Below are 26,495 nucleotides of genomic sequence, written 5' to 3'. Positions count from 1 at the left end.
TTTGAAAGAGAGGGATGCTGCTGCTGTGGAAAGTCCCCTCATGGAAGATTAAAATCTCATCACATCAAACAGAATACTTAAATTCCCACAACCCTTCACGAACTTCTGAAAGACACAACTCACTCGCACTGAACTGAGACTTTCAGCCAAAATATTTTCCTCAACCAGAAATCAGTTAAAGCGAAACTGCGTAACAGATACAATTTAAGAAAATTGTATTTCCTGAATTTTTTTTCAATTTCAAACCCAAGGATGAAAACAGGGGAATTCGATTTTATTTCTCTCCACAGTTATTTATTTAGTTTATCATGTAAGAAAATAAGACAGAGACACGTTCACTTCTCACATTTTCTTTCAATGGCACACAAGGTGAAGGTGTTAAGTATTTAAGTAAATTAAAAAGCAACGAAGAAGAATGAAACAAGAGTGCATCATGACTTTCATGTTCAATACTCAGTGATGATCTAATGATGACACCGTTAAACACAGGATGTTAGAGAACTGAAATGTGGACTATATGTTTGAACATATCGTAAGCATAGGCTTCACTTGCATAGCTTAAATAGGTGTTAAACAAAACTGCTTTTACATGGGCTACATGTTCCATCAACTACGTGTTGCTACCTTAAGGAAAAAGAGATCTTCTGAAAGCAAATAAAGTAAGATTATTAAAACCTCTTGAGTGCAGGACAGTACGCCTTTAAACCAAAGTCAAATGAGAACATCATCAAACATGGTCATCCATTCTCACTTTCATTTCTTGGATTTCACCAAGGCTTCCTTTGTCGTACAAAGCCTGGAAGTTGACAAAAATACACAACAAAAAACACTGAAGAGTCATTAAATGAACTGGTAAACCACATGTGGGTGAAGCCACATTGTTCTGTGGACAGGTCCATTCTTATAGCTTTAGCTTCATCAGCAGTCACGTCTTTAAGGCTTAGAATGGGTTTCCACACTGCTCAAAACTAACTCTAAAGATCAACAGAGCAGCAACATGGAAATAAATCTCAAAAATTGTCTTTACACATTTTGGCATTCAGATAGCGGTGCATTTAAAAATAATATTACTATGTTCTGATTTGTATGCTTTTTGTTAAAGTACATTCTCCCCGTTTGTGATGGACCAAATTAAGACTTGTAGTTTTTTCCTCCCTATGTATGCAAAATAGTAAGAAGGTCATGTGATAAGAACAAGATTTTTCCAAAGGTTTGACAGAAACCCGGAGGGAATGGATATTGTTATTCAGGGAGTTACAAAGTCCAGACTGCGCACGACAGTGACAGCAGGTCTAAAATCAGAAGGATGAGGATCACACTTTTCATTCTAGTCCCTTTCCTATTTGACCTCTATGTAAAACAAATCTCTAGCGCCCTCAATAGACTCAAAGGGACATGACTCGAACCAGCGAGTCCTGCCCTCATTGCCCTGACTTGCACCACCCGACAGTTTATGGATCCCACTCGGATCTTTGACTGGGGGGGAGCTGAATATGTGCACAGACACACAAGACTGCATGTGGAAATGATACGCTTCCTTTCACACATTAAAGGAAGAAAGAAAAAAGGTGTGCTTAATTCAATCACATGCACAGATGAAGAGTTAAATCACCTGAGCTATTGTCCCCCACCCCCCATTTTTAATGTCATGGCTTCAACAGCCAGCACCTGCTCTCCTTTCTCAAAGAAATAAGATGGAAGGAGCAGAAAATAATTTGGTGTTTAATCTAGAGACAATAATATCTAATGGCTTTTCTCTCCCCAGGGGTTGGCTCAGTCACAGCAAACACAAACACACACATGTACGCACACAAAAAACTTCACCCAAATTCTGCCCAACACCACGTCTAAACATTTTTGGGAAATTGTGTTTTTGCATTAGCAATATTTAATAACAATCAAAAACTACATATGCTTTCACTTTCTCTCGCTCTCTCTGATTTAAGTGAAGTGTACTGTTGTCATCACATCTTTGTTGGGCTGAGATGCAGAGCGCAAAAACAAAACCACTCGGCGAAGAGGGAAGGTGCTTTGCCTGCAAAGACTTGTGGTACAACAGAGGTTGAGATTGAGGAAGTGTTTCATTGAAGATCGTGAACTTCTTACGGGGCGGACCCAGTTTTTAAATACATGTAACGAAATGGCAAAAAGGTGAGAATTACCATTCAGATTTTTTCTATAGCCCCATGGTGGGAAGGAATCTCAAGCCATATTTGGCCCAACTGGTCCAACAAGCTATCTGCCTTTTATCCTCTCTGTGAGGGGAAATATAAACACTGTGCAAGTAGAGGCAGGGAGACATGGTGTCTGAAATGAAAGTTGCTTACAAAGCCCATATGTATTTTAAAAGCAGGCTGTGTGATGTTTAGTCTGCCCTCCCCTCCCCCACAAAATAAGGCTGCTCGGACAGAAAGAAGCAGGTGGACACATTAAACTGAAAAGTCACTGGAATGCTCTGAAAGGATAGAAAGGAATGGCCGTGAAGTCAATGGAGGACAAGCAAAGAGTAAACATCTGCCGTTTTCTTTCATCCTGTCTGTTAGGATGTTATCAGAAATGCACTCAAAGCCTGGCCTATTCCCCAACTACGGTTGGGCACTTGAACAGCTGGATGAAGGGATGGGATGGGGGTGTAGAGGAGGAGGAGGAGGAGGAAGAAGAAGAGGGGCACTGGGCTGTGAAGCAGGTACGGCTGCTGTTACTCCGTCTTGTCAGCTGCTTTCAACTGCTCTCTCTGAATCATGCAGCGGCGCACGATGCTGTCGAAACTCCCCAGATAGAAGAGGGCGATGGTCCGAAATAATCCCATGGTAACAATCTGCAAATAAGACAAACTGAGGTCAGTAACTGTCAATCTCACAATATCAACAGCAGCAGGGAGGAGCTTCACATTGACCAGTGTCAAAGTGTCATTCATGTGCTCGGACCTGTTGAAGACCTTCTGTGATGGAGGTGACGGGCGACATCCCACAGGTGAGGGCTGAGAGCATGTAGCCGTCGGGTCCCACGGAGCTGTTGAAGTTCCCCTGCTGCAAAAGCAAAGACATAAGGGAAGATATGTTAACAACAACGGATCCTTCTTTCCCCAAGAAGTAGTTGTTTCGACTGTATAATAGTAGAAGAAGCTGGGTGTGGCTTACAACTGCATCGCGCACAATGATCTTGGCCACCTGGTCGGGTTGACACACTCCGGCTGTTTCAGAGATTAATTTAGTTTCTAGAGGCTGCAAGAGAAAAGAACAGAGGAGCAAATGGTTTTACATGGGTGGGAAATGAATCTGAAATTATGTCATTGTTTATAATCATATTGTTGAATATAATGATAAAAGAATATTGAAGATTTTACCTTTGTCTTATTTTCCTCAGCAAATCCTGGAGTGTCAGTGTCAGGGGGGAAGGCCACAGTCACATAGATGTTGTACGGCTTTATCTGGAAAAGAACAGCAGCAACATTAATCACCCGTGTTTGCCTCAATGGCTTTGTGGAAATTCAAAAGTAAAAGTACATTCAGATATATCGTATATACATGGTAAACAATTTGAACTAGATGCCATGCAAATGAGCAGGCAAAACTCACCTCCATCTGCAGAGACTCAGCTAAGCCACGCAGGGCAAACTTGGAGGGGGAGTAGGCAGTGTATCCAAACATGCCGATCTGTCCCGCCTGGGAGGACACGAACATGATGCGGCCCATTCTCCTCTCCTTCATAGTGGTTATGACGGCCCGTGTCGGGTAAACGCTGCCTAGGTAGTTCACCTCCATCAGTTTCTTTTGGAAATGGGGACAAGGTTCACATAAACTATAAAAATAGCTGCAGACATTTCACAACTCAAAGTGCCAGTGGACTGTAATATGCTGAATCACTGACAAACCCTCCTACAAAAGTAAAACAGCAATTGAAGCTTCTTTCCTCTCACGGATTTAATGCATATAATTCATTCTTCTGTCGGCTTTTTGACGACACTCTAGAGTAAATATGAGGAGTTAATATTTAACCGCATAAGTCACAGTAGCTGAGTGACTTCTGACCCTTCTCAAAACAGTCTTGGTTTCACCCACAGGTACTTACTTTAAAACGGTCCACCTCCACTTCCTCAAACTTCCCAGAGATGGATGTTCCAGCACAGTTCACAAGCATATCAACAGGCCCCAGCTTCTCTTGTGCCTGAATGACAAGAAAATTCTCCTTTAGCACTTGAGCACTGAATTATTAAAGGAATCTGAGATGGAAGAGGTAACGTTACCTGTTTTAAAACACTTTCCACCTGGCTATAATCACTGGAGACATCCACTGATGTGCAGAGCACCACCTGAAGGCAGACATTGTATGTGATACTCCACCTGAGCGCATACACAGGTTTAACATGTTCCATTGGAATGAATACTAAGTCCATACCTGCTTGTCATTGATGGCAAATTTCTCAACTTCTTTTTTAGCTTGAACGAGTTTAGCCTGAAGGAAAACAAGCATGTTGAATATGTTAAAACTTGTGCAAACACTTAAAAATATCACCAAGTTTGATCTTTAAAAACTAAATGAAAACGTGAACATAAATGCTCATATGCAGGCAAAGATTCCAGTCCATTTAGCATGTGAGTGGAGCACATCCGTCTCTTGTTACAGGGCACATTCATCTGAATTATTTTCACGAGCTGGCTGACAACCAACAATTTCTAGCTGGTCTAGGCACAGCAGAAGGATTGGTCGAATGTGGTTTGTGCTGACCTCGTCTCGTGCCACCAGAGTGATGAATGCTCCTTGCCTGTAGCACTCGATTGCAATGGCTTTCCCAATCCCACTCGAGCCTCCTGTCACCTGGAAATACAAAGGTTAGGAGGTTCATTCCTCAAAAGTTTGAAGTCTGCTACGGTGTTACCACATCTGCATAACTGCTAATGTTTGGATACCAGCATCAGAAAGGCCTGATACTTGTGAAAATGTCAGGTTGGGCATCAGCAAGTACGGGAATCTATGCACTGATCTCACGCCACATCTTTTAAATATGTTAGTATCACTCACAGGATGACACTTAACGCAACAGTTACAAAACTAGCCACACTACCAGCCTTTGAAGAAGCATTACACAAATGATACAGACAAAGATATTTTTATTTATGTCAACTGCCGCTGCACAAAAGGAAGCAATTTAAATCTTAAATGTATTTATTTGTGTTAATTCAATGATCTAACCTGAGCCAGGTCATAGGACAATAATGGTATCATCACTTCCATGCAGGCTTTGAAGCAAACAGCTGCTGTAATACATTATATAGGTTTAAATGTTTTATACTACTCAATACAGTTCAGGTATTGGGAAGTGAAAATAGTTTCAGAATATCTAGATGAATGCAATGGCAGTGGTGATGCAGCCCGTTATACTGGGAGGTGTTTCTGATATGTAACCTGTCCTCAGGAACATTCCAATGACAATCAACTCAAAAACAAACCACAGAACTCATAAGAAGTCATGCTACTCCTTATAAGTGACACACTGTCGTCACTTCTTCTCTCTGAACTAGTTATTCTACTGTTAACAGTTGCTACTCATTGACGTTGTTGTCAGTGCAAACACAGAAGTGAAGCTATGCTAACATAGCTCCAGGACTGGGTGGACGTTAGCCCGCCTGTAGCCAGCGGAGAGGCGTCAGCTCCCCGAGGAACTTACCACGACGTGGGCCCCGTTCAGCTTCAGAGGCTTGGGGCTGATCAGCGGAGAGATCATGTACAGCAGCAGCACGAAGGCCACGATGAAGGCAGCGACCACGAGCAGCATGACGACCGGCAGGAGGAGCCACCAGGAGTGGATGTAGAGCCAGTCCGCGATCGTGGAGCTCAGCCCTTCCTCAGAGGACATGGGTGGACTCTGGCTAACGCTAGCTTGTTTGCTAAGTAGCGGGCCAGCCTCCGAGGTCCGATAAGGACTGCTGGACCCGAGAGGGCGGAGGAACCCGGGGCTGGGAGGAGGAACCCGGGGCTGGGAGGAGGAACCCGGGGCTGGGAGGAGGGAGGAACCCGGGACTCGGCGGTGTGTGGCGGGCAGGTGAGAGCCCCGCGGCGGACCTTGGCTCCCCGTGATAAAACCCTATGGATAACACCCAGTCTGCACAAACCAAAACAAGTTCAGCCGTGCACCGTCAGTGGAGGCTGCAGGCACCCGGGACTTGTAGTCCTTATCCGAGGAGACTCTCCGGGATCACAGCGGCGCTCGGAAAGCACGTTGACGACATCTCCCACAATGCAACGTTCTTCTTCTTCTTATTCGTCGTATGCGCCTCAGTTCACTTACTGAGTTTTACTTTATACGTATTATATTTGTTTGCCTTGATTTCAACTATTTCTTCTTCAGAAAAAAACTAAAAAAAGAGCCCAAACCATTTTTTTTTATTCTATTATAATATAAATGCGTTTTTTAATGTCTTCAAACTCATTTTGTTTTGCCTCTTTATTTTATCATGTTTGAAAAAAAATCTATTTACAACATTTTTATTTAATTGTGAAATGTTCCTTTATATTATCTTATGTGTGTGCTCCTCTCTGTCACTTCTTGCACAGTTTGAAATAAAACGGAAAAACCAAAACAAACCCGTGCTTCACTAAAGACATCATCACTAAAATTCAATGTAGTAACAGGCCTCTGACTGACATTATTAACATTATTATAACAAGTATATTCAACATTCATAAAGCAGGGTTTTCTAAGTCCTCCTCAAAGCAGATTTTATGATTTTCTCTGTACCATTTGAACATGGAGGCATCAACCAATAACTAAATAGTGAACTCATTGTAACATTTTTTCATTGCTTTGGTTTGACTTGGCCGATTCATCCCACCTAGCCTTCCTGTCCAAAGTCGTCTGTGAATTTTTTCAGTTTGTCCAGATCTTGATCGTTGACTGTTGGCTTCGTGCTGGTTAGAGACCTCTGCATGTCCGACTGAAAAGAGGAAGAAATTATATGGTCATAAAGTAGTGGCTCTAATATGCATTTATACCACACACTTTTATTTCCTTACCATGCATACTATAGGTTCCAATAGCTTCTCCCCGGGGACATCCATCCACGACATTTCAACTGCGTTGGGATCCCCAGGTGAACAAGGAGTCAAGAGGTCATCCACAAAAGAGTTGGGGTCTGTCCTGGATGGGCCTCGTACCTAATTTACATCACAAAAAAAGAAAGGAAACTTTAACAACAATAACTCTAATACATCACAGTGAAGCACAGAATTTTGTGTGAAGTAATACACATACCCGTTTGAAGTGGGTTGCTGACTGGACCTTTCGAACTGGCTGCATTAGAGCATCTCTGACAATTACACTTATATCTGCTCCAGAGTATCCGTTCGTCTTCTTGCCCAGAGTGACAAAGTCAGAATCACTGAGACTGCTGGGAGTCGATCCCAGGTGGAGCTTGAACATGAAGGAGCGGGCGTGCTCTTCAGGCAGCGGGATGTAGATCCTTTTCTCAAATCTGAGAGAGGCGTATTAGTGCAAAGTCAGCAAAGGACATTGACAACATGTTTAGACACAACTTTTTACAGACTAATAACAATAACCTTCTTCTGATGGCGGAGTCTAGGGTCCACGGGATGTTTGTTGCCCCGAGTACCAGCACTCCTTCATTGTTATTCCCCACACCTGTAAAATAACAAATCCAGGGTCGGACAAACTTAAGAGTGGATTGGGATCACAATTTTTTTTAAATATTTCAATGCATTTATTATCATTCTCAACACAGCTTTCGATAACACAGCCTCTAAAATAAAGATAAATATATGTGTTAATATATATATAAACAAATATATAATCTCTCAGGTTTCTTTTAAATTCAACACGAAGAGAATATCACAACATTCAGTAGTTACAAATAGTTGCTTTTTATCTCAGCAGACTTACCCTGCATCTGAACAAGGAACTCTGTCTTAATACGCCGAGCGGCTTCACTCTCGTTCTCGCTTCTTGAGCCACACAGCGAGTCAATCTCATCGATGAAGATGATGGAAGGATTGTGTTCCCTCGCAAGGGTGAAAAGATTCTTCACCAATCTGTGAAGTAGGATGGAAGCTTTCAGGACATGAAATAGGAGCATACGGTCTAAGATGCAGCATATTCCAAAGCTTGACCCATACTTCGGTGGCTTGCTGCTAAACATGACTCACTTTTCACTCTCTCCGAGCCATTTAGAGACGAGGTCAGACGAGGAGATGGAGAAGAACGTTGAGTTGTTTGCCTCCGTGGCAACAGCTTTAGCCAGATAGGACTTGCCTGTGCCTGGAGGTCCAAATAGCAAGATCCCTCTCCATGGAGTTCTCTTTCCTGTTATTCAAACACAGAGGTTATAGAGTGTCTGGCACAACTATCCCATGTGATATTAAAACAAGTTTTAATCTGAGTAAAGTTAAGGTGGTTTTCCCTTTCAATAAGATTCAATACCCGTGAAAAGGTAGGGGAATTTGATTGGAAGAATAACGGCTTCTTTCAGCGCCTCCTTGGCTCCTTCTAAACCAGCGACGTCACTCCATTTGATGTTTGGTTTCTCCATAACAATTGCACCTGTAAACATTTGTTAAACCTTACGAGAGTGTCTAAACATTGCTTTCATAATGACACAATTTTAAGGAACAAACTTACAGTAAATACACATATAAAGCCTGCAGGGGGAGTAATAGTGCTCGGAAAAATAATATTACAAACCTGAGAGCTGATTTTGGAACTTCTTTTGCTCAGGTTCATCACCTTCATCACTTTTATTCAAACAGAACATACAAAGCAATCAATTAAATTGGCAAAATGTAAAGAAAAAAAGTTATGAGGCATTACATGAGCAGACATACCCAACTGCCCCACCCATAAACAAACCTTTTGTCATCAGACTGTGACTCTTTGACAGACAGAGCTTTCTCTTTCTTCTTTAGATACTCCTTTAACTTCTCAGCTCTGTCCAAGTATTCAGAACACTTCTCCCGGACGCAAAGTTTAGCTTTCTTACCATGTACTTCATCTATTGGAAAAAAATAATTTAAAGTTACACAAGAAGGATTTCATGCAGTTTTGGAAAAGCAAATCATTACACAGTTGCAAAAAAATGAGGATATCATTAAAAAAATATCACAAATAAGATACTATGGCAATTCTTGCATGTAATTCAGAGAGGGACATGAAGACTGTATAACCTTGGCCACAATAAACTACAGCCACGTCAACTTTACGTTTAAGTGTCAATCTGAATATCAGCTTGCTGACACAGAGTACTTGAATCTTCATGTCAATGTGCTGTCTTATGTCTTACATTTCATCATATGAAGAAAGTACTGAACGGCACACTTGTAGAGACGCAGAGCCTCCTCATAATTCTGAGCTTTATCCTCCTTAGCCGCCTTGCTGGCGAAATCGATGGCTTTCTAGAGTTTAAGGAGACACAGAAAACCTTAAGTCACCCTGACAGCTTTCAACGACACTCTCGATGATGAGCTTCAGTATCTGAGAAGAAAACAACCCAAAACAGTCATCAGAAAACACTATAGTTTGTTTTTCGTTGTTTTGGGAATTCAAGTGTTGTTTATCTGTGTGTAATCAACAGACGATCGGTCTGAACCGTGTCGAGTGTGTTGTCAACATGACACATGTGACGAGGCTAATCTGGAAAACTAATTTAACGTCTTCATGGTCGAACAACGTGTTGTGTATTTCTTCTCTTCTGTCCGATGACTACGTGCTTTGTTGGAACTGTGTCAGTTGAAGGAGTTAGTAAAATACCCTGTGCAACTATAACAACTCTGGCTGAGTATATTAGTTTTTAAATAAATGTATTTTGGCATTAAATATTCTAAGTATTCATTAAATATTTTGTTTTTGATTAACACAAATCATTAATTTCCTTGGTCCTTTCTTACTTTATAAACAAACCTAAATTTTGCAATTCTACATCACTTTTACACACATGGGTCCAAAACGGCCCATACAGTATGGATTCACTACCGAACATCTACCACACATTTCACAAGGCTGCTTTACCACATCTGATCCATGTTCTATTACATTCAATGGTATGTAAGTACTAGTGAGAAAGAGAAATATGTATAATACTTACTAGCTGTTAGTAAGCTAATTTCTTTTCTGGCTAGAAAAGCATAGCTAGATCAACAAAATAAAACTCGAAATATAACAGGATATACTAAATAGACTGCTTGATATGCATTTGAAAATAGGCTTCTGGTTTTCTTTATCAATAGTGTTAGTTTAGCTGGTTACAATCATTTCAGACTTACAGCTGTAGTCGTCATAAAGATGCTGCATAAAGATGAGGAAGATGAGGAGGCATCCTTGGTCTTGGTCTTGATTCTGGGTCTGAAATCTGTGATGTTTAGGACCTAGACCTTGTTCCATAGGGTCAAACTGGAGTTGGGGGTGTGTCCTGGAATCTAGCTTTCCTAAATGGGGAAGACTCCTTTGATGAGATAGTATATGTCATAGAAGATCACAGGAGCCTGTGGAAACACAGAGTTTCCTCTATGGTCCCAAGCTCCTCAATGCAAGCCCCGACATTTAGATTAGACTGGAAACAAGTTCATTTACAGGATGTTTTAATCCTAAATGTCCGTTAATATCTTCTACGAGGTGCATTCAGGGGCCATCGTAAATGCTTACGTCCGCTAGATTAGCCACTTCCTGTGGACTTTTATGAATGTAACATTTGGAGTGATTCAGAGATTTCAAAATATTGAGTTTAACTTAATGAAAATTATATTGGTTTACCCTGATCCCAGTAACAAGGACGATGAGTTTCTCCTCATCTACAACCGATGAATGTAAATTTGTATACAGGTAATTAAAAAATTTAAATATATTCACAAATGCAAAAAAATAAAATTCCTTGCGTTTACGAAGATGGAGAAATATATTTTCAACAATTTATTCTTCGCAAGACAAAAAAAACAGCCAACTATTTGTTTTAATCTATAATGAGATGATAAGATAAATAATATAATTTGTTTTTCTTTATATTTATATTGTATATTTTTTTAATTCAATAAATTTAATTGATATTTAATGTGATTGATCTTGCATGGAATATAAATTCGAGTTGTATTGTCCACATATTTTTCCAGTTTGTACATTGGTAAATAGTTTACAAACTCTCACACCTGCCCAACAAGTCACCAGGTGTCAACTGGTAAGATAAAGTACAATAAATGTATATTTTATCTAAGTGTGAAACATTTATCAAAAAAACACTTTGCTCTTCTTGACATAACTATAACCTTTATTTACATGATGGAAATGAAAGAGAAAATCGTATGCACCTCTTCACAAAGAAAAGACTGAAGAGTTGGCTATAAATTCAGACATTTACAGTAAAATAAGAGTTGTTTCCCATCAAGTTTGCACACCTTATGAGCTAAAGAGTACAGATGTGAACAATCTCTAAAAGAGCTTACATGAAATGTGCAAGTATTATACATTTCGTATTTGTAGTGACAAAGCACTCATACAAGCAGTATGACCAATTTAGAAATAAACCTAAATTAAAAAAAGAAGGAAAAAAAGCATTCGCAGCTTTTCTGGAAGGCACATGGTGCACACTGCCACTCATGGCTACACATACTCCATGCTTGGAGATGCGTTCCTGTTTTATAGTGTACGAGTAAATGACGTCTTCACCTGAGCCACCAGTGTCCAGCTTCAACATCTCAGGCATTTTAATCGAAATTTGCAATGTGACTTGAACTTAAATTAAGGCTTAGTTTTTTTTCTGTTTGTATTATGGATAATTAGCAAAGCCTGTGGACAGGGAGGGAAAAGAACAAACCATGAGCTCAGGGACAAAGTAATTCAAAGCTATCGAGTCTGTAAGGAATAAAGGGGTAGAACAATTTTGATACGGGACCACTGGTGATTCTCCCCCAAAATCTGTGTTGGATTCAAATGACAAAGGAGTTTGGAAATTTGTTTGGAACTTGGTTAACAATCCAAAACTGCCACAGAACCTCACACAGCTCTCATCCTGAGTACTTCTGTCTCAGATGCTTTAATCTCTACCACCTTGAGACCAGAATGATGTATTTCACCAACACAAATTCTGTGAACTTATGCCCCCTGCTTCACATTCCCAGTCCAAAATGTATATATTCCAAAAAGTACAGTAGACATTATAAAATGCTTGTTATTTCAATACAAAAGAGGATATATATAAGGGTATTTATTTATCTGGTGTGATGCATTGACTAGAAATTGAAGGTGCAGGATATGGTCCTAACTGAAAATAGATGGTTGCGTACATCTTCTGTTGGTTTCCATAAGCTGCTTGGGTATTCTGCTCATCAATACCTTTAGCCTTTAGTGCGTAAGTCAAACAACCCTCTAAATTCCCCAGTGAGGTCTTGATTCTTTTATCAGATTAGCTGGAGATGTAAGTGGTCTTTTTGGACACAAGGGTCCTTTGCGTGGTTATCAGATTGGCAGAACAGAGCAGTAATCTTGCCCATTTATGAGAAACCACCTGGTCTGGTGAATATTTATAATGAAACAGAGAGAGACAAAAAAAAAGAAGGGACAAGGACAGTAAAGAGAGACAATCACAATTCCACTGCTTTGGTTTGACTTGGCCGATTCATCCCACCTAGCCTTCCTGTCCAAAGTCGTCTGTGAATTTTTTCAGTTTGTCCAGATCTTGATCGTTGACTGTTGGCTTCGTGCTGGTTAGAGACCTCTGCATGTCCGACTGAAAAGAGGAAGAAATTATATGGTAACACAGTAGTGGCTCTAATATGCATTTATATCACACACTTTTATTTCCTTACCATGCATACTATAGGTTCCAATAGCTTCTCCCCGGGGACATCCATCCACGACATTTCAACTGCGTTGGGATCCCCAGGTGAACAAGGAGTCAAGAGGTCGTCCACAACAGCATTGGGGTCTGTCCTGGATGGGCCTCGTACCTAATTTACATCACAAAAAAGAAAGGAAACTTTAATAACTAAAACTCTAATACATCACAGTGAAGCACAGAATTGTGTGTGAAATAAAATACTTACCCGTTTGAAGTGGGTTGCTGACTGGACCTTTCGAACTGGCTGCATTAGAGCATCTCTGACGATTACACTTATATCTGCTCCAGAGTATCCGTTCGTCTTCTTGCCCAGAGTGACAAAGTCAGAATCACTGAGACTGCTGGGAGTCGATCCCAGGTGGAGCTTGAACATGAAGGAGCGGGCGTGCTCTTCAGGCAGCGGGATGTAGATCCTTTTCTCAAATCTGAGAGAGGCGTATTAGTGCAAAGTCAGTAAAGGCCAATGACAACATGTTTAGAAACAACATTTTACAGACTAATAACAATAACCTTCTTCTGATGGCGGAGTCTAGGGTCCACGGGATGTTTGTTGCCCCGAGTACCAGCACTCCCTCATTGTTATTCCCCACACCTGTAAAATAACAAATCCAGGGTAGGACATACTTGAGCATGGATTTTGATCACAACAAAAAAGGATTTTTTCAATGCATTTACAATCATTCTCAACAAAGCTTTCGACAACACCGCCTCTAAAATAAAGAAATGACATGTGATACACTCAAAAACATACGAAAACCATCTGGGATTCAAAAAAGATTATTGAACACATGGTTATTATGTAGTGAGTGTGCACATGCAAGAAATAGGTCTTGGATAACAGCTGCATGCAGTTCGAATGTATCTGGAGTCTATCGATCACTTCTCTGCCCAATGTGACTCATTTAAACTGTTAACACTTCAGTGAGTAATAAGTGAATAGAGTGAAGTAGAAAGACAACTCCTATGGCGACCAGAAGAAAGTAATCTGAATGTTTGAAAAGAAATTGAGGAAAAATGTGGGATGAGAACCAACAACCCCAATACTTGCAGGTTGCCCAAAAGTACCTTTTTTCACATCCAGCCATCGGTGCTATATCTTTCCTGTGTACATTGTATATTGTTTACACAATAATTGGATCCTTGCCTTGTAACTATACTGCTGACAGTGAAAATGTAAGCTGCAGATAGGGATAATATATATATATATATATATATATATATATATATATATATATATATATATCATCTCAGGTTTCAAATAAGCCGAACCCTTCAGAATTCAACACAAAGAGAATATCACAACATTCAGTAGTTACAAATAGTTGTTTTTTATCTCAGCAGACTTACCCTGCATCTGAACCAGGAATTCGGTCTTAATACGCCGAGCGGCCTCACTCTCGTTCTCGCTTCTTGAGCCACACAGCGAGTCAATCTCATCGATGAAGATGATGGAAGGATTGTGTTCCCTCGCAAGGGTGAAAAGATTCTTCACCAATCTGTGTAGTAGAATGGAAGCTTTCAGGACATGAAATAGGAGCATACGGTCTAAGATGCAGCATATTCCAAAGCTTGACCCATACTTCTGCGGATTGCTGCAAAAAATGACTCACTTTTCACTCTCTCCGAGCCATTTAGAGACGAGGTCAGACGAGGAGATGGAGAAGAACGTTGAGTTGTTTGCCTCCGTGGCAACAGCTTTAGCCAGATAGGACTTGCCGGTACCTGGAGGTCCAAAGAGCAAGATCCCTCTCCATGGAGTTCTCTTTCCTGTTATTCAAACACAGAGGTTAAGGATTATCTGGCACAACTATCCCATCTAATATTACATTTTTTTTTAATTTGGAGTAAAGTTAAGGTGGTTTTCCCTTTGAAAAGGATTCCATACCAGTGAAAAGGTGGGGGAATTTGATTGGAAGAATAACGGCTTCTTTCAGCGCCTCCTTGGCTCCTTCTAAACCAGCGACGTCACTCCATTTGATGTTTGGTTTCTCCATAACAATTGCACCTGTTACAAAAACATTGAAAAAACATTACTAGTGTGTCTAAACATTGCGTTTATCACAATTGCAAGAAACAAACTTACAATAAATAAACATAAAAAACCTGCAGAGGACGGAATAGTCCTCGGAAAATAATATTACAAACCTGACAGCTGATTTTGGAACTTCTTTTTCTCAGGATCATCACCTTCATCACTTTCATTGCTACACACAAAAACAGAACATAATGAAAATTAATTAAATTGGCAAAATGAAAAAAAAAGTTATATTAACCCCTTACATCATAGGACAACTGATTTTTATAACCCATATCTGAGTGGCATTACATGAGCAGACATACCCCACTGCCCAACCCATAAACACACCCTTTGTCATCAGACTGTGACTCTTTGACCGGCTTAGCAGGAGGAGCTTTCTCTTTCTTCTTTAGATACTCCTTCAACTTCTCAGCTCTGTCCAAGTATTCAGCACACTTCGCCCGGATGCTATGTTTAGCTTTATCACCTTGTGCTTCATCTGTTAGAGAAAAAAAAGGCATTTAAAGTTACACAAGAAGGATTTCAGGCTCCGAGTTTTGGACATTTGCACCTTGAATTTCCCCCCACAATGGTTACATACTTGCAAAACAATTAAGATATAATTAAAAGAATAATCACATACAGGTTTGTATGGCAATAATTGCATGTAATTCAGAGGGGAACATAAAGACTGTACAACCTTGGCCACAATAAACTACAGCCACATAAACTTTACGTTTGAGTGTCAATGTGCTGACTTATGTCTTACATTTCACCACGTGAAGAAAGTACTGAACAGCAGCCTGGTAGAGACGCAGAGCCTCCTCGTAGTTCTGGGCTTTATCCTCCTGAGCCGCCTTGCTGGCCAGATCGATGGCTTTCTAGAGTTTAGAGAGAGACACAGAAAAACTTGAAGTCACCCTGACAGCTACAGATACTGGCCATGACAGCGACAACAACAACAACAATAATCAACAAGAAGGTCAATAACTCTCAGACAATCAATACATCACAGCAAAATTACAATTGTAAGTATATAAAGTTATCAAATGTACTCAAATTACTAAGTTAAACTATACTTGAGAGACTGTGTCAGCCGTGGACAATGTTATGATTGGTGCACATTTACCGTAATGCATTATATAATGAGCATATACAAAGCGACACCTGTCAAGAGTGATGTCATGGAACACAGTGCGGTAGGAATGGTCAGGATCTAAGTTGGTTCACTTCCTTATAGCGACAACACACACTGAACACAAATTGGAAATCTAACATGACCAAATGTAGCTGTCTGGTGTAAGTTGTCTTTTTAGAGGCCCAAATAAAACCAGTCGGTTAGCAACGCTAATCTCCTTAGCGGTAATAGACAGTAGAAACTAACCGCTATTAAACGGAAAACCGAAACCCAGCACAAGCCATAACAACAGAAAGAAACTACCTCTATTAAACATATACGTCATAGCATACGATGTGTGTGGTCTTCGTGTTGTTGACAAGTTGAACACCGCACTCATGCCCATGTTAGCTAGGTTAGCTGAGCATGCTAGTTAGCAGCTAACGTCACAGTCGCCGTTTTACCCCCTCGGAAGCATTTACGCCGAACACCAGCCTACACTCACCGAACTCCACAACAACTACAGTGTTTCCTGCGATTTATTTTTTCAGGCGGGCAACTTTGCTCTCGTATTGACGTGTTTTATTCCGCTGCGGGTCGGTCGTCAACTTACCTGTAAATTATTGTTGGTAGCCATCGGGGCCGATCACTGTGTCCGCTAACCGTAACGAATATCACTCCGCCGTCACTACGTAGCTGTCTGAGTCCGCTTCACAACTCAAACTCACAGACACACCGGTATGTCGACAATCGAGCTTTGTGTGAAGGTTGTTGTCGTTTCCCCAGATCGCTCCCGAGTCGGATCGAGGAGGAAACTTCCGCATTGAACAGTCGATACTGGCGTAGACGGAATGTGATGACGTCAACACGTTGCCTGCGTCACGGTCTCAATGCCTCTGAAGTATAAACTGTCTATAAAATGAATTATAGTTATTGTTTTAGCTTTAAAAACCTGTAATATATTTATTCCTACATGATCTACTCTATCAATCTATTATTACATTTATTTATGATTTACTTATTATTTCCTGTAAAAAAAATCTTAGTTACGGTTGATGTGGTTTGTTATGAGGTGGGTTTGCCATAATTAGACACTACCAGATAAGTAGTCTGTCTGACATATAACATCTGACGAATAATTTACCACACGGTATCAATAAGTCTATTCATGCTGCAGCCCATCCACCTTGTTATGACACTTTTTCAATGTTACTGTTGTGGGCAAGTGATGTGGAGATTTCTAAAACAAGGAACCTCTTTATTCTCGAGGCACTTCTGCAGTTCCTCCACTCTGTCCAGGTACAGTTTACACCGATCTCTGATCTTCTGGTTGCCATCTTTACCCTGAGGTTCACCTGATGATGTGAAGGAGAACATTGATTAGATGCTGTCCCATATTGCTACGGATGTTTGTAGTTATAACATTCAATAAACAATCTATTGCAAAACTTCATAGTGATGGCACAAGTAAAAATTGTCATGTGGGTTTGCGTGCAAGCACTTTGCATTGACATCATTTCACTTGCAGAAGCTCATGGGTAGATCAGTGATAGTGATGGACACTCAAGTACAGACTGATGGGAAGACTTAATAAACATCAGTTATTGTGGTGTTTTGTTGTGACATTAGATGCATTGTTCAGGGTCATTTTTACGCACGTTTTAAAATGTGTAGAAAGTACTTGACAGCGTGCTGATAGGAGAGGATGGCCTCCGCGAAGTTCCCGGCCTGGTCTTCCACTGAGGCCTTCTGTGCCGTGGCAATGGCTTTCTGAAAGAGCACGGAATTGGTTTATAACTTGCACTCCTGTGAAATTGTGTATGAGCCTCAAACTGGTGAGTTCACATAAGTGCCCAAACCTACTTCAGCTTCAGCCACTACTTCAGCCAACATAAATGTAATGTATTTGTTCATGAACACTGATAGTTTGGAGATTTTACATCTTAAATCAGGGTCTCTGCAGTTTAAAACTACAATCGTTTTTTTCTCTCATAAGAATAGTTTGGCCACATAACAACCTACTGCAACATTCAACAATAAAGATAATAGCATGCTGAAATAAAACTACAAACAAAACCAATGTGGAATAACTGATGATCTACGAGCATCTTTGTCAGAATTCATCTCAGTGCGCTTGCCTGTGGGAAAGACTCTGGATACCTACTGTCTCTGCCTGTAATTTGAAGGGTATTGTGGCGTTTTACGGTTTATTCTGTCAACTTCACCTATGGGCAAGTGCAAGTAATTCTGGGAGTCTGGTATTCCTTCATATCTGTTCTACTTGAAATATAGGTTTTAAATTCCATTCATTATGATGTCAGCGAGTTCTTAAAGCCTCTTACATTTGACTTTTTGAAAGTGGATAATTCCATTCAGTTAAAACTATTAATGTGCCCAAAAGGATTTAAGTGACTGGAAAAAGATGCTTTAATATTAGAGAAGTGTCAACTGCAAGGCATCTATTTTAGCAGATTACACAACAGTAGGAAAGTACTCATTCTAGAAGAGGCAGTCCACCTGACGAAGGAACCCCCCTCACCCCATCCACACATCAGGCGGGTTCCTAATGTTTTGATCATGAAGATAACGATCACCTAGCCTATATATACTGTTAGGAGGCGTATACATAACACAGTCCCTGTTTATAACTGTAAATGAATCATTTCACAGACCACCACTGAATCCACAGCCTCGATGTGACTGAGTATTTTGGTTCAATGATGGAGTTCAGTTGGCTCTTATAGAACAGACACATGTTGAACGATTTCACTTAAGTATACACTGTAGGCTACCTTTAAGAAATACCTCAAGTTTCTCTCAAAACGAAACCTGTCACAACGCACTTCCCCCCCCCCCCCCAAACGTATTCACACTTGTTACAGACGCGGATATTTGCACTTTTAAGAAGAGTAACTCATCATCCTACCTGAAGGTTCGTTGGTTCCATGTGGCAGAGGATTCAAAACACTCACAGACTCGACCTGGGATCCCCACGAGTATTGTGTCGTCTCTCTCTCTGTCTATCCCGTCACTGCACAGCCAGTTCCTGTTTGCTCATTGGTCACTCCCCTTTAGTAATTGACATGCCTTCAAGAACGCTGCCTGGCCAGTCGGAGGAATGAAACCCAGTCACTGCTGGAGTGAGTGAGTCACGATGTTGTGGAGCAGGTTGCGAGGGCAACGCTGGTTTTCTTGAGCCACGATGACCTAAATAGAGACAGCACCGCCACAAGTCCACAATGAGTTAATGGGAATCATCTGAGACAGTGGTTAGGACTCAACAACACAAGAGACACAAGGCATGAAGACGTTTAAGACAAGAAGACAGGACACGAACCGTTTGTGTTGTCTGTGCCTGAAAAGTCTTGTGACTGGACAACACAAAAGTCCACTTCACTGAGTCATGTGACGTCTGTCTGTGCCAGTAGAGGTCGCCCGAGAATCAGTGTTCGATTTCCCTGCGTGATGTCAACAGGTCTAGGGTTCCTTTGATCCAAAGAGCTAACATTCTACTGTCGTACCAAAACTGTAGATATATGAAGAACGATGTTGTGTATTAATGACACATATAAACAAGCTCAGTATACAATCTGTTTAAAATATTACATCTTACAATTCCATTTGTATTTACATATGTTTTCATTGTTTTCTTAAAATACCAATCAACTGGGACAGAAGACATGTTGAGACTCAACAACACAGTAAATATAAGATAATGACAGAAGAAAAGTCGTTTGAGTTGTGTCATCATGGAAAGTTTATAAAGACGTTTTAAGAAAAAACACTAAAATCCACTTCACTACTGGGTCATGTGATATCTGTCTGTGCCACTAGATGTCGCCCCAAGATCATTGTTAGATTCTCTTGTGGGCTATTAACATATTTAGGACTCCTGTGATCCAAAAAGCAACCATTACACTTTAAAAACTTTCAAAAATATAAGGTATGAAACAAGGTATGAATAAAAATATAAAATATGTTGGAATATAAACTGTCTTAACCACCTTTGATAATGATCACAAGTGTTATTTCATAATTAAATCTTACATATCCATTTGTAAACTATTTGCACAGGTTTTTGGTTTCTGTTTTGTAATACATACTTTAAATATAGCAGAAAACTTTAAAATCTACATTTATATGTACACACAGAATCTTGTGGGTTGAGACTTTTAATCTTGTAAATAGATCATTTCTTTCTTTTTAGAATGAAATTGAAAGTAAAGAGGACGTGTTGCTGTATGCATACGTGCAGTGTAACGTGTGGAGACCTTTGGCCTCATGTGGATGAACGTGGAGCTCAGCCTGACACCTGATAGCTCCAAAGCTCGGCGCACAGTTTGCGTGCAGGACGACGCAGGGCTGGCGCTGCTGACAACATGCGGCAGGGAGAGAGCGCACCTCCAGCAGCAGAGCAGAGAACATCGACTTCACACTTTTGTTTGGCACAAGCGGATGTGTGTTGCCACTGGAAGAGCCCCGCGCGTTTCTAGCCGCGCACCCATTACGCGCGTTTCATGGAGATCTCCAAATGACAAGACCTGTGCGCTGCGGGTCGTTCTCAGCATCTACAGGGATCTCTGAAAAACGTGGAACATGGCGAGAAGGATGAGAGGAGCTCATCTTCTCCTCGCCGCAGTCTTCACTTGGTCGGTGGCCCTTTTCGGGGACGCGAATGGTCAAGAGTCTGTTAACGACGTGACCGGTTTTAGTTTGAGTCCTCCGTATTTCAACATCGCTAAGGGCTCACGGATCTCTGCCACAGCAACCTGCGGCCAGGATGAAGCTGGGAGTCCGAGATATGATTTATACTGTAAGCTCGTCGGAGGACATAACAACGATTTTCCTACTGAAAATGTACAGGTAAAGAAAATAAAGTGGAGGCAATGCCTGCGCAGCTTCTTGTCCGTGCGTAAAAGGGGAATTGCAGAACTATACATGCTCTAATGGGCAAATTCTGAACTGATACACGACAGGAACTTTAAACATTCGATTTTATTATCATTTTATTACCCTTATAAAGGTGTTGTACGTCACGCTGTCGAGGACTCCACAATTCTACCCTCATGACCAAGTTGTACAAGTGCCAGAAATAGTTGTACACAATTGATTGTGAAGTTCCAAGGTTTCTAAAGGAAATGCCTTTTCAATAGTGGTCTTACCCCTCTGGAGTGGCGCTACCTTAGTATAAGAACAGTTTGACAATGACACGCTTTTTTTCTGAACTCAATATTTTGTTGTGTTTGCAATGTTTTGCAGGAAGCTACGCTGAAAAACACAAAATGTTTTCCTGACTTAAAGCACTTCAATTGGCAGCACACAAATGCATTTAGTTTTCTTAACCTCAAAGTTATCAGTTGTGTAAATGTAAATCAATAACTTTAATTTCAACAAACTTACTTAATCCCGTGTTGCCATTTGATGTAAAAGTTTAAGTTGGTCTGACATTTTTCTTTTTTCAATGTAGATCAGGGATTTGCTGAGAAGTAGCTTCTAAGACATGTTGAGTTTGCTGCATATATTTTGATGTGTGTGTGTGTGTGTGTGTGTGTGTGTGTGTGTGTGTGTGTGTGTGTGTGTTTGTGTGTGTTGTCTGTTTCTAAACCTCATTTAATTTGACACCATTCAGGGTCAGTTCTGTGATTCCTGCAACTCCATTGATCCAAACAAAGCCCACCCGGTGACCAACGCCATCGACGGGACGGAGCGGTGGTGGCAGAGCCCCCCTCTCTCCAGGGGGCTGGGGTACAACGAGGTGAACGTTACCCTGGACCTTGGGCAGGTGAGAGTGAAATACCTCCGTGATCTACTATGAACAGCTGGTAACTTGCCACAACCTGCACTGTGTATAATGATTGTGTGTTGTCAGTAAAATATAGCACCTGGGTGTTTCAGAGGCGAGTGAGGGAAAGTGTTCAGCCTCTTACTCTGCTGGTGTGAGATGAGTTGAAATGTGTGCTGGGAAGCTGGAAATCCAAATTCAGTACTTTGGTTTGCTGCTGCTATTTTTTGGACATATGTTTGGAAGAACGTTTCTCTGATTCACGGTGCTTCATTCCACTTCATTCACAAATATGACAAAGGTGATAAGGTTTAACCGTCATCACCTCAGCCGGCAGTGATCATGTGAATCCTGTCCTACAGTTGGATGCTTTCCAGGAATAAGATTCACGCCCCTCTGGCTGCTGAATATGCTTCCATCTTGACCTGTGTCTCTGGCAGGAGTTTGGCTCTCGGCCCTTGAAACTGTACCTCACGCTCAATTATACACTGTGAGGAAAGAGAGGAATTCTGGCTCGGGACTGGGGATCAGGAGAAAGTGAAATCAGATTGGAGGAGTGCAGGTGGAGGCCTCGACCTCTCGGGTGAGGAGGGCTGTTGACTATGTTTTGTGGTAGATTTAAAAAACGAGTGAAGAGCTCCTCTCCACATGTGTTTGCATCTCCGGCTCCCAGTGGGCACTGCGTCAGACAATGGGTTAGGGCTTTTCTGTCTCTGTTTTTAGACGGACTGAGCTGAGCAGAGATCCTATCGCTAAATATAGCTCACAAGAGGATGAACACATGCACGGCCTTTGGGGAAGTCTGGCTTTAATACGTGGTAATGCTCAGTTTATTTGGGAGCAGCGAAAGCGGCATTATTGCATTATGGTGTGCTAAAAAGAGCCTGGCTAGATCTCCGAGGACACACAACACCCCTGTCCTCTCTCAAACACACACACACACACAAGCACACACACCTGTCACGCACATCTTTCACGTTGCACGTTGTCTTTCGATGGCATCTGTTGTAAACAATGCTCGTCTGCCATCACTGCATTTTAAGCTGCATGGTTGCTATAACTCTCAAATATTGTTAACCTGTTGCATTAAAAGAAAGTTGAGTGGATAAGATAATAATGTGTTTTGGACTGATTGGTGATTTACTTTTGAAGAACTTCCTCGAGAACCTTCCAATCCTCTGGTGCATCAAAACAAGCAAACTCAGCATTCTCAGTTACTGCCAACAGACAATAGATTCAGCAAGTGCTCCTCCCTGCAAGGCGAGAAAAGGCACGATATGAGTGAAATATTATTTAATGGCTGCTTATGTGTGCTTTTACCTTATCATTATTTGGATTTAAAAGTGTTCTTTCTTGAGGCGTCTCCCTGAGTTGAGTTGTTTTATTTGCCTACCACAGTGCTTTACTGCTCTCCTCCACCCTGCAAACCCATGCTCATGCATTATCCAAGACAGAGCTGTCAGATTGTTTGACTGTTCCATGTGAGGCTTTACTAGCTTTGAGTTTTTTTTTCTTTTACTCTTTTAATCCACAAAGCTAATGTTCAATGGAATATGTGGGCCAGACTCAGCTGAATGGTTTCTGCGGTTTCTTTCAAGACGGACGCAGGTGGCTGCTCTGCTGTTCGCTCTCAGTAGATTTATCAGATAATGGCTTAGTTGATGTTTATGTTAAAACGATGAGGTTCAAAGAGAGGTGTTTTTTTTTCTGACAGAGCCTCTTCCGGTTTGTCTGTAAAGAGAGATTGTTTAAACAACTATAAAGACTAATCGGACGACAAGCTTTTAGTCTTGGAAAACTCTGTTGCTCTACAATGTTGGTTTCATGAACTGATAAATGGATTTTGCTGAAATCTTTTACATCCGTGATCCACAGATTGTACTTACAGGCAGGGCTGTAGTGGTTAAAAAAAACATAATTATCAGGCATCTCTCTCACGCCGTGGTTAAACTTCAGTCATCCATATAAAACAGGTGAATAAACCAACATAAAAAGGTGCGTAAATTATATCTTGTACATAAAAGGAACATAAACAGCGTTTCCATCCATTTAACCCTCACAACAGCCCTGCTTACATGTCTTGACAGGCAAACAAGGGATCTTCATGAATATTTTTTGGGGTATGAATATTTATGCCCCAATCAGAATTGTGATGACTTTTCAAATTGCATCATCTTCCGGTCCTAAGTTTAGTTTAACCAAAACTTTGGTTTATGACTTAAAAGTAATGACATTCCACTGTTTTGTGTTCAGGGTGAACGAGTGCAGTGCAGCACATCTTCCCACCTCCACTGGATTTTAAATGGAAGCTCTGCTCTTTACTTACCCGTTGTCATGGTGAATTGCCAGAGGCACGCTTCATCGACAATGTTTTTTTCTTCTTTTTTCTGCACGTGCTTAATTAACTCTGAGTGAATAATCTCAGAGTTGAGATTGAAGTAACTGTATCAGCTCCTCTGGAACCTGAAACTCTGAGGTTCCCGTCTTGTCAAAGGTTCCTTCTGAATCAGGGCCCTGTTAACCATCATTGTCATAGTGCGCAGGTTAAAATGCTGATATTAGCATTTGCCTCAAGGCCCTGCTGTAATGCACGGCTGTGTCTTAGTGCAGAGGCCTTAGCAGGGTTGGAGACTCCTGTTTTCATTCAAGCAGCCTGTTTCCAAATCCTGGTGCCACCTTTCTTTGCATGTCTTCAGGCTGAGTGCACCAGTGACATAATCACTTTTGTTTAACTCCTCCAGATCAAAACCTCCTATGGATAATCTCTCTGTCTCAGACCAGCTGATGTGAGCCGACCAGCTACTCCTTGTTATTGTGACTTCTTGGCTTTTGCCCTATGACCCATGATCTTCAGTTGGCTCCTGCCTGACAGATAAAGCCGGCTCGTTTGCTTTGAGAGTTATTGGTCCAAAATAATTTGAACTGTAAGTAGATATTTATAGGGGATCATCAACTGCAGTTGAAAGTTGGGGGTTGAAGTCAAATGGCATGATCAAATACTGTGGTTAATTCTAAATAATTATTCCTGACAGATGAATATTCGCTTGAAATACCTTAGAAATTATCCCATACTTGGGTGGAAAAACTTATTTTTTAATCGTGCTCCAAATTAAATTGAATCTAAGAAAACCAACCATTTTATCATGTTCAGTGTGACAGTATCTAAATTACGTCTTCGGAGAACATATCTCCTTTTTCAGTGATTTAATAAACTAGCTTTTTCCAGAAATAAATTGTATGTGTTTTTATAGCCCATTACTTTCATATATCGAAAAAGCCATTAAAACTCTGTCCATCCCTGTACAAAATGATGCCAAATTCATCCCCTTGGTACAGGAAAGTAGTCTCACACTCATGGAACCCACTGTGCGTCTCCACCAAAGCACTAGCTCCATTTCCAGGAACCTTTGCCCCTGTGAAACTATTTACAGGACACAGTAGGCAAGCCATTGTTCTGGTAAACAGTTACACCATGTATCAGACTGCCAGTCACTTCTTTTCTGTGGGGGAATGTATCTTAGGAGCCTCGACCACATGTGCTTATTTGCCTGAGTGAGCCCAGTGTGGACCATGTGAGCTGAACATGCCAGAGCTTACTGCCGTCTGTCTCCCATCTGATGAGACTTTGCCGCATCTGATTGGTGGGTGTCGGGCACCGAATGAACATCACGCTTTATTGGTTTAAATGAAGTTCTGATTAAATGTTCAGTGGACTCGACTGGTATTTTTATACGAATGTTAAGGCTGTGGATTACTCCTGTGGGCGACAGGTGTTTGTTGTGTTGATGGTGGAGCTTTGTGCAGTGGTTTTGTCGCTTTAACTGGACTCTGATTGCAGAACATCTTGTTGTTGGTCTATGATTTATGGGTGTATTTACCCGGGAGGTTTTGCCGGTGTGTATATACGTGCCCCTCTCCTGGGGACTGTGATTGAGTGCGAGATTCTGTAACTCGAATGCTAAAGCTGGAAGACAGAAACGATCTGGTTCGGGTTAGTGCAGTGGCTTTGGCTCTGCTCGCAGTTTTGCAATCATCGACAGACAAAGCTTCCAAGAACTCAATTTTAGAGACATTTCCCTGGAACTTAATCCACTCTCTCAGGGGTCCACCTCCCACCGAAGTGGGGTTGAATGTTTTATTTGCAGCAGTCGCCTCCTTTTGTGTTGGAATCCTTCTAGGCGGTATTGTGTGACATCCTTTCTGTGCTCTCGGACTCTCACAAAGGTTGAGTTCTCTTTAAGCCTTGCTGAAAATGACCCGGTCTTCTCTTTTCACTGGATAAATGGATATAGAAATGGAGAGGTGGTGTAATTTGGTGGTGAGAAAATACTCAAACAGAAAGCACACACACACACACAAACACAGACGTCTTGACATTCCACTTTCCCCCGGCATCAGCCCTCTGACTGAATAAACATTCAGACACAACCAAGCATGATGCTCGGATCAGGGACGCATGGATGACCCTGTGAGTACAGATCCAGCGTTCATGGCTGGACTTCATCCTATAAAATCATATAGGTTATAAATAGAACCCATATTCCATGTGATTTTATGTAAAATCAACAGAAAAACAAGAAGGAAGGAAATTACTGTTATCTACATAATCAAAATTTTAATAAAGATTTGCTCACACCATGCAGCCGACACAGTTTGACCCGAGAGACAGGACTGGCTGTGAGACATGTCCCTACTGCAGTAGTGACGATGGAGGTGATGTAAGCGCCTGTCTTTAGCCGCGCTGCC

General features: G+C 41.2%; 4 protein-coding genes across 6 annotated transcripts in view; 1 reads left to right on the top strand and 3 right to left on the bottom strand.

The window, feature by feature from the left end:
• Positions 1 to 272: 272 nt before the first annotated feature.
• kdsr (3-ketodihydrosphingosine reductase) lies at positions 273 to 6,117 on the bottom strand. The gene is made up of 10 exons (XM_061083723.1): positions 5,669 to 6,117; positions 4,729 to 4,818; positions 4,399 to 4,455; positions 4,247 to 4,312; positions 4,072 to 4,167; positions 3,579 to 3,770; positions 3,347 to 3,430; positions 3,141 to 3,224; positions 2,928 to 3,029; positions 273 to 2,818 (listed from the first exon to the last, which is right to left on the bottom strand). The coding sequence occupies exons 1-10, from the start codon at positions 5,855 to 5,857 to the stop codon at positions 2,699 to 2,701; spliced, it is 1,080 nt and encodes a 359-aa protein (XP_060939706.1). The 5' UTR covers positions 5,858 to 6,117; the 3' UTR covers positions 273 to 2,698.
• Positions 6,118 to 6,674: 557 nt separating this feature from the next.
• On the bottom strand, positions 6,675 to 11,699 carry LOC133017488 (vacuolar protein sorting-associated protein 4B-like). The gene is made up of 11 exons (XM_061083597.1): positions 11,607 to 11,699; positions 9,291 to 9,402; positions 8,861 to 9,002; positions 8,696 to 8,745; positions 8,435 to 8,554; positions 8,161 to 8,317; positions 7,898 to 8,046; positions 7,558 to 7,639; positions 7,253 to 7,472; positions 7,015 to 7,155; positions 6,675 to 6,935 (listed from the first exon to the last, which is right to left on the bottom strand). Exons 1-11 carry the CDS (start codon positions 11,697 to 11,699, stop codon positions 6,834 to 6,836), a joined length of 1,368 nt encoding a protein of 455 aa, XP_060939580.1. The 3' UTR covers positions 6,675 to 6,833.
• Positions 11,244 to 19,359, bottom strand: vps4b (vacuolar protein sorting 4 homolog B). Of its 2 annotated transcripts, XM_061085036.1 has the most exons (14): positions 19,305 to 19,359; positions 18,894 to 19,174; positions 17,626 to 17,737; positions 17,222 to 17,322; positions 15,620 to 15,731; positions 15,199 to 15,349; positions 14,979 to 15,037; positions 14,719 to 14,838; positions 14,444 to 14,600; positions 14,181 to 14,329; positions 13,344 to 13,425; positions 13,039 to 13,258; positions 12,802 to 12,942; positions 11,244 to 12,722 (listed from the first exon to the last, which is right to left on the bottom strand). In XM_061085036.1, exons 2-14 carry the CDS (start codon positions 18,912 to 18,914, stop codon positions 12,621 to 12,623), a joined length of 1,527 nt encoding a protein of 508 aa, XP_060941019.1. In that variant the 5' UTR covers positions 18,915 to 19,174; positions 19,305 to 19,359; the 3' UTR covers positions 11,244 to 12,620. The 2 variants fall into 2 exon arrangements, with proteins under 2 accessions (XP_060941019.1, XP_060941020.1); XM_061085037.1 differs by lacking the exons at positions 17,222 to 17,322; positions 17,626 to 17,737; positions 18,894 to 19,174; positions 19,305 to 19,359 and adding an exon at positions 16,581 to 16,890.
• Positions 19,360 to 20,327: 968 nt separating this feature from the next.
• Positions 20,328 to 26,495, top strand: part of LOC133018627 (laminin subunit alpha-3-like) — a 57,346-nt gene continuing 51,178 nt past the window's right edge. For both annotated transcript variants that reach the window (XM_061085034.1, XM_061085035.1), the window contains exons 1-2: positions 20,328 to 20,830; positions 21,597 to 21,749. In XM_061085034.1, coding sequence (XP_060941017.1) covers positions 20,564 to 20,830; positions 21,597 to 21,749 — 420 coding nt within the window. In that variant the 5' untranslated portion in view covers positions 20,328 to 20,563. The remainder of the gene's footprint in view (positions 20,831 to 21,596; positions 21,750 to 26,495) is intronic.

This window comes from Limanda limanda, chromosome 13, assembly GCF_963576545.1.
Source record: "Limanda limanda chromosome 13, fLimLim1.1, whole genome shotgun sequence".
Lineage (NCBI taxonomy): Eukaryota > Metazoa > Chordata > Actinopteri > Pleuronectiformes > Pleuronectidae > Limanda > Limanda limanda.
The sequence above is the reverse complement of the archived record's forward strand: the minus strand, read 5'-3'. Positions and strand labels throughout refer to the sequence as shown.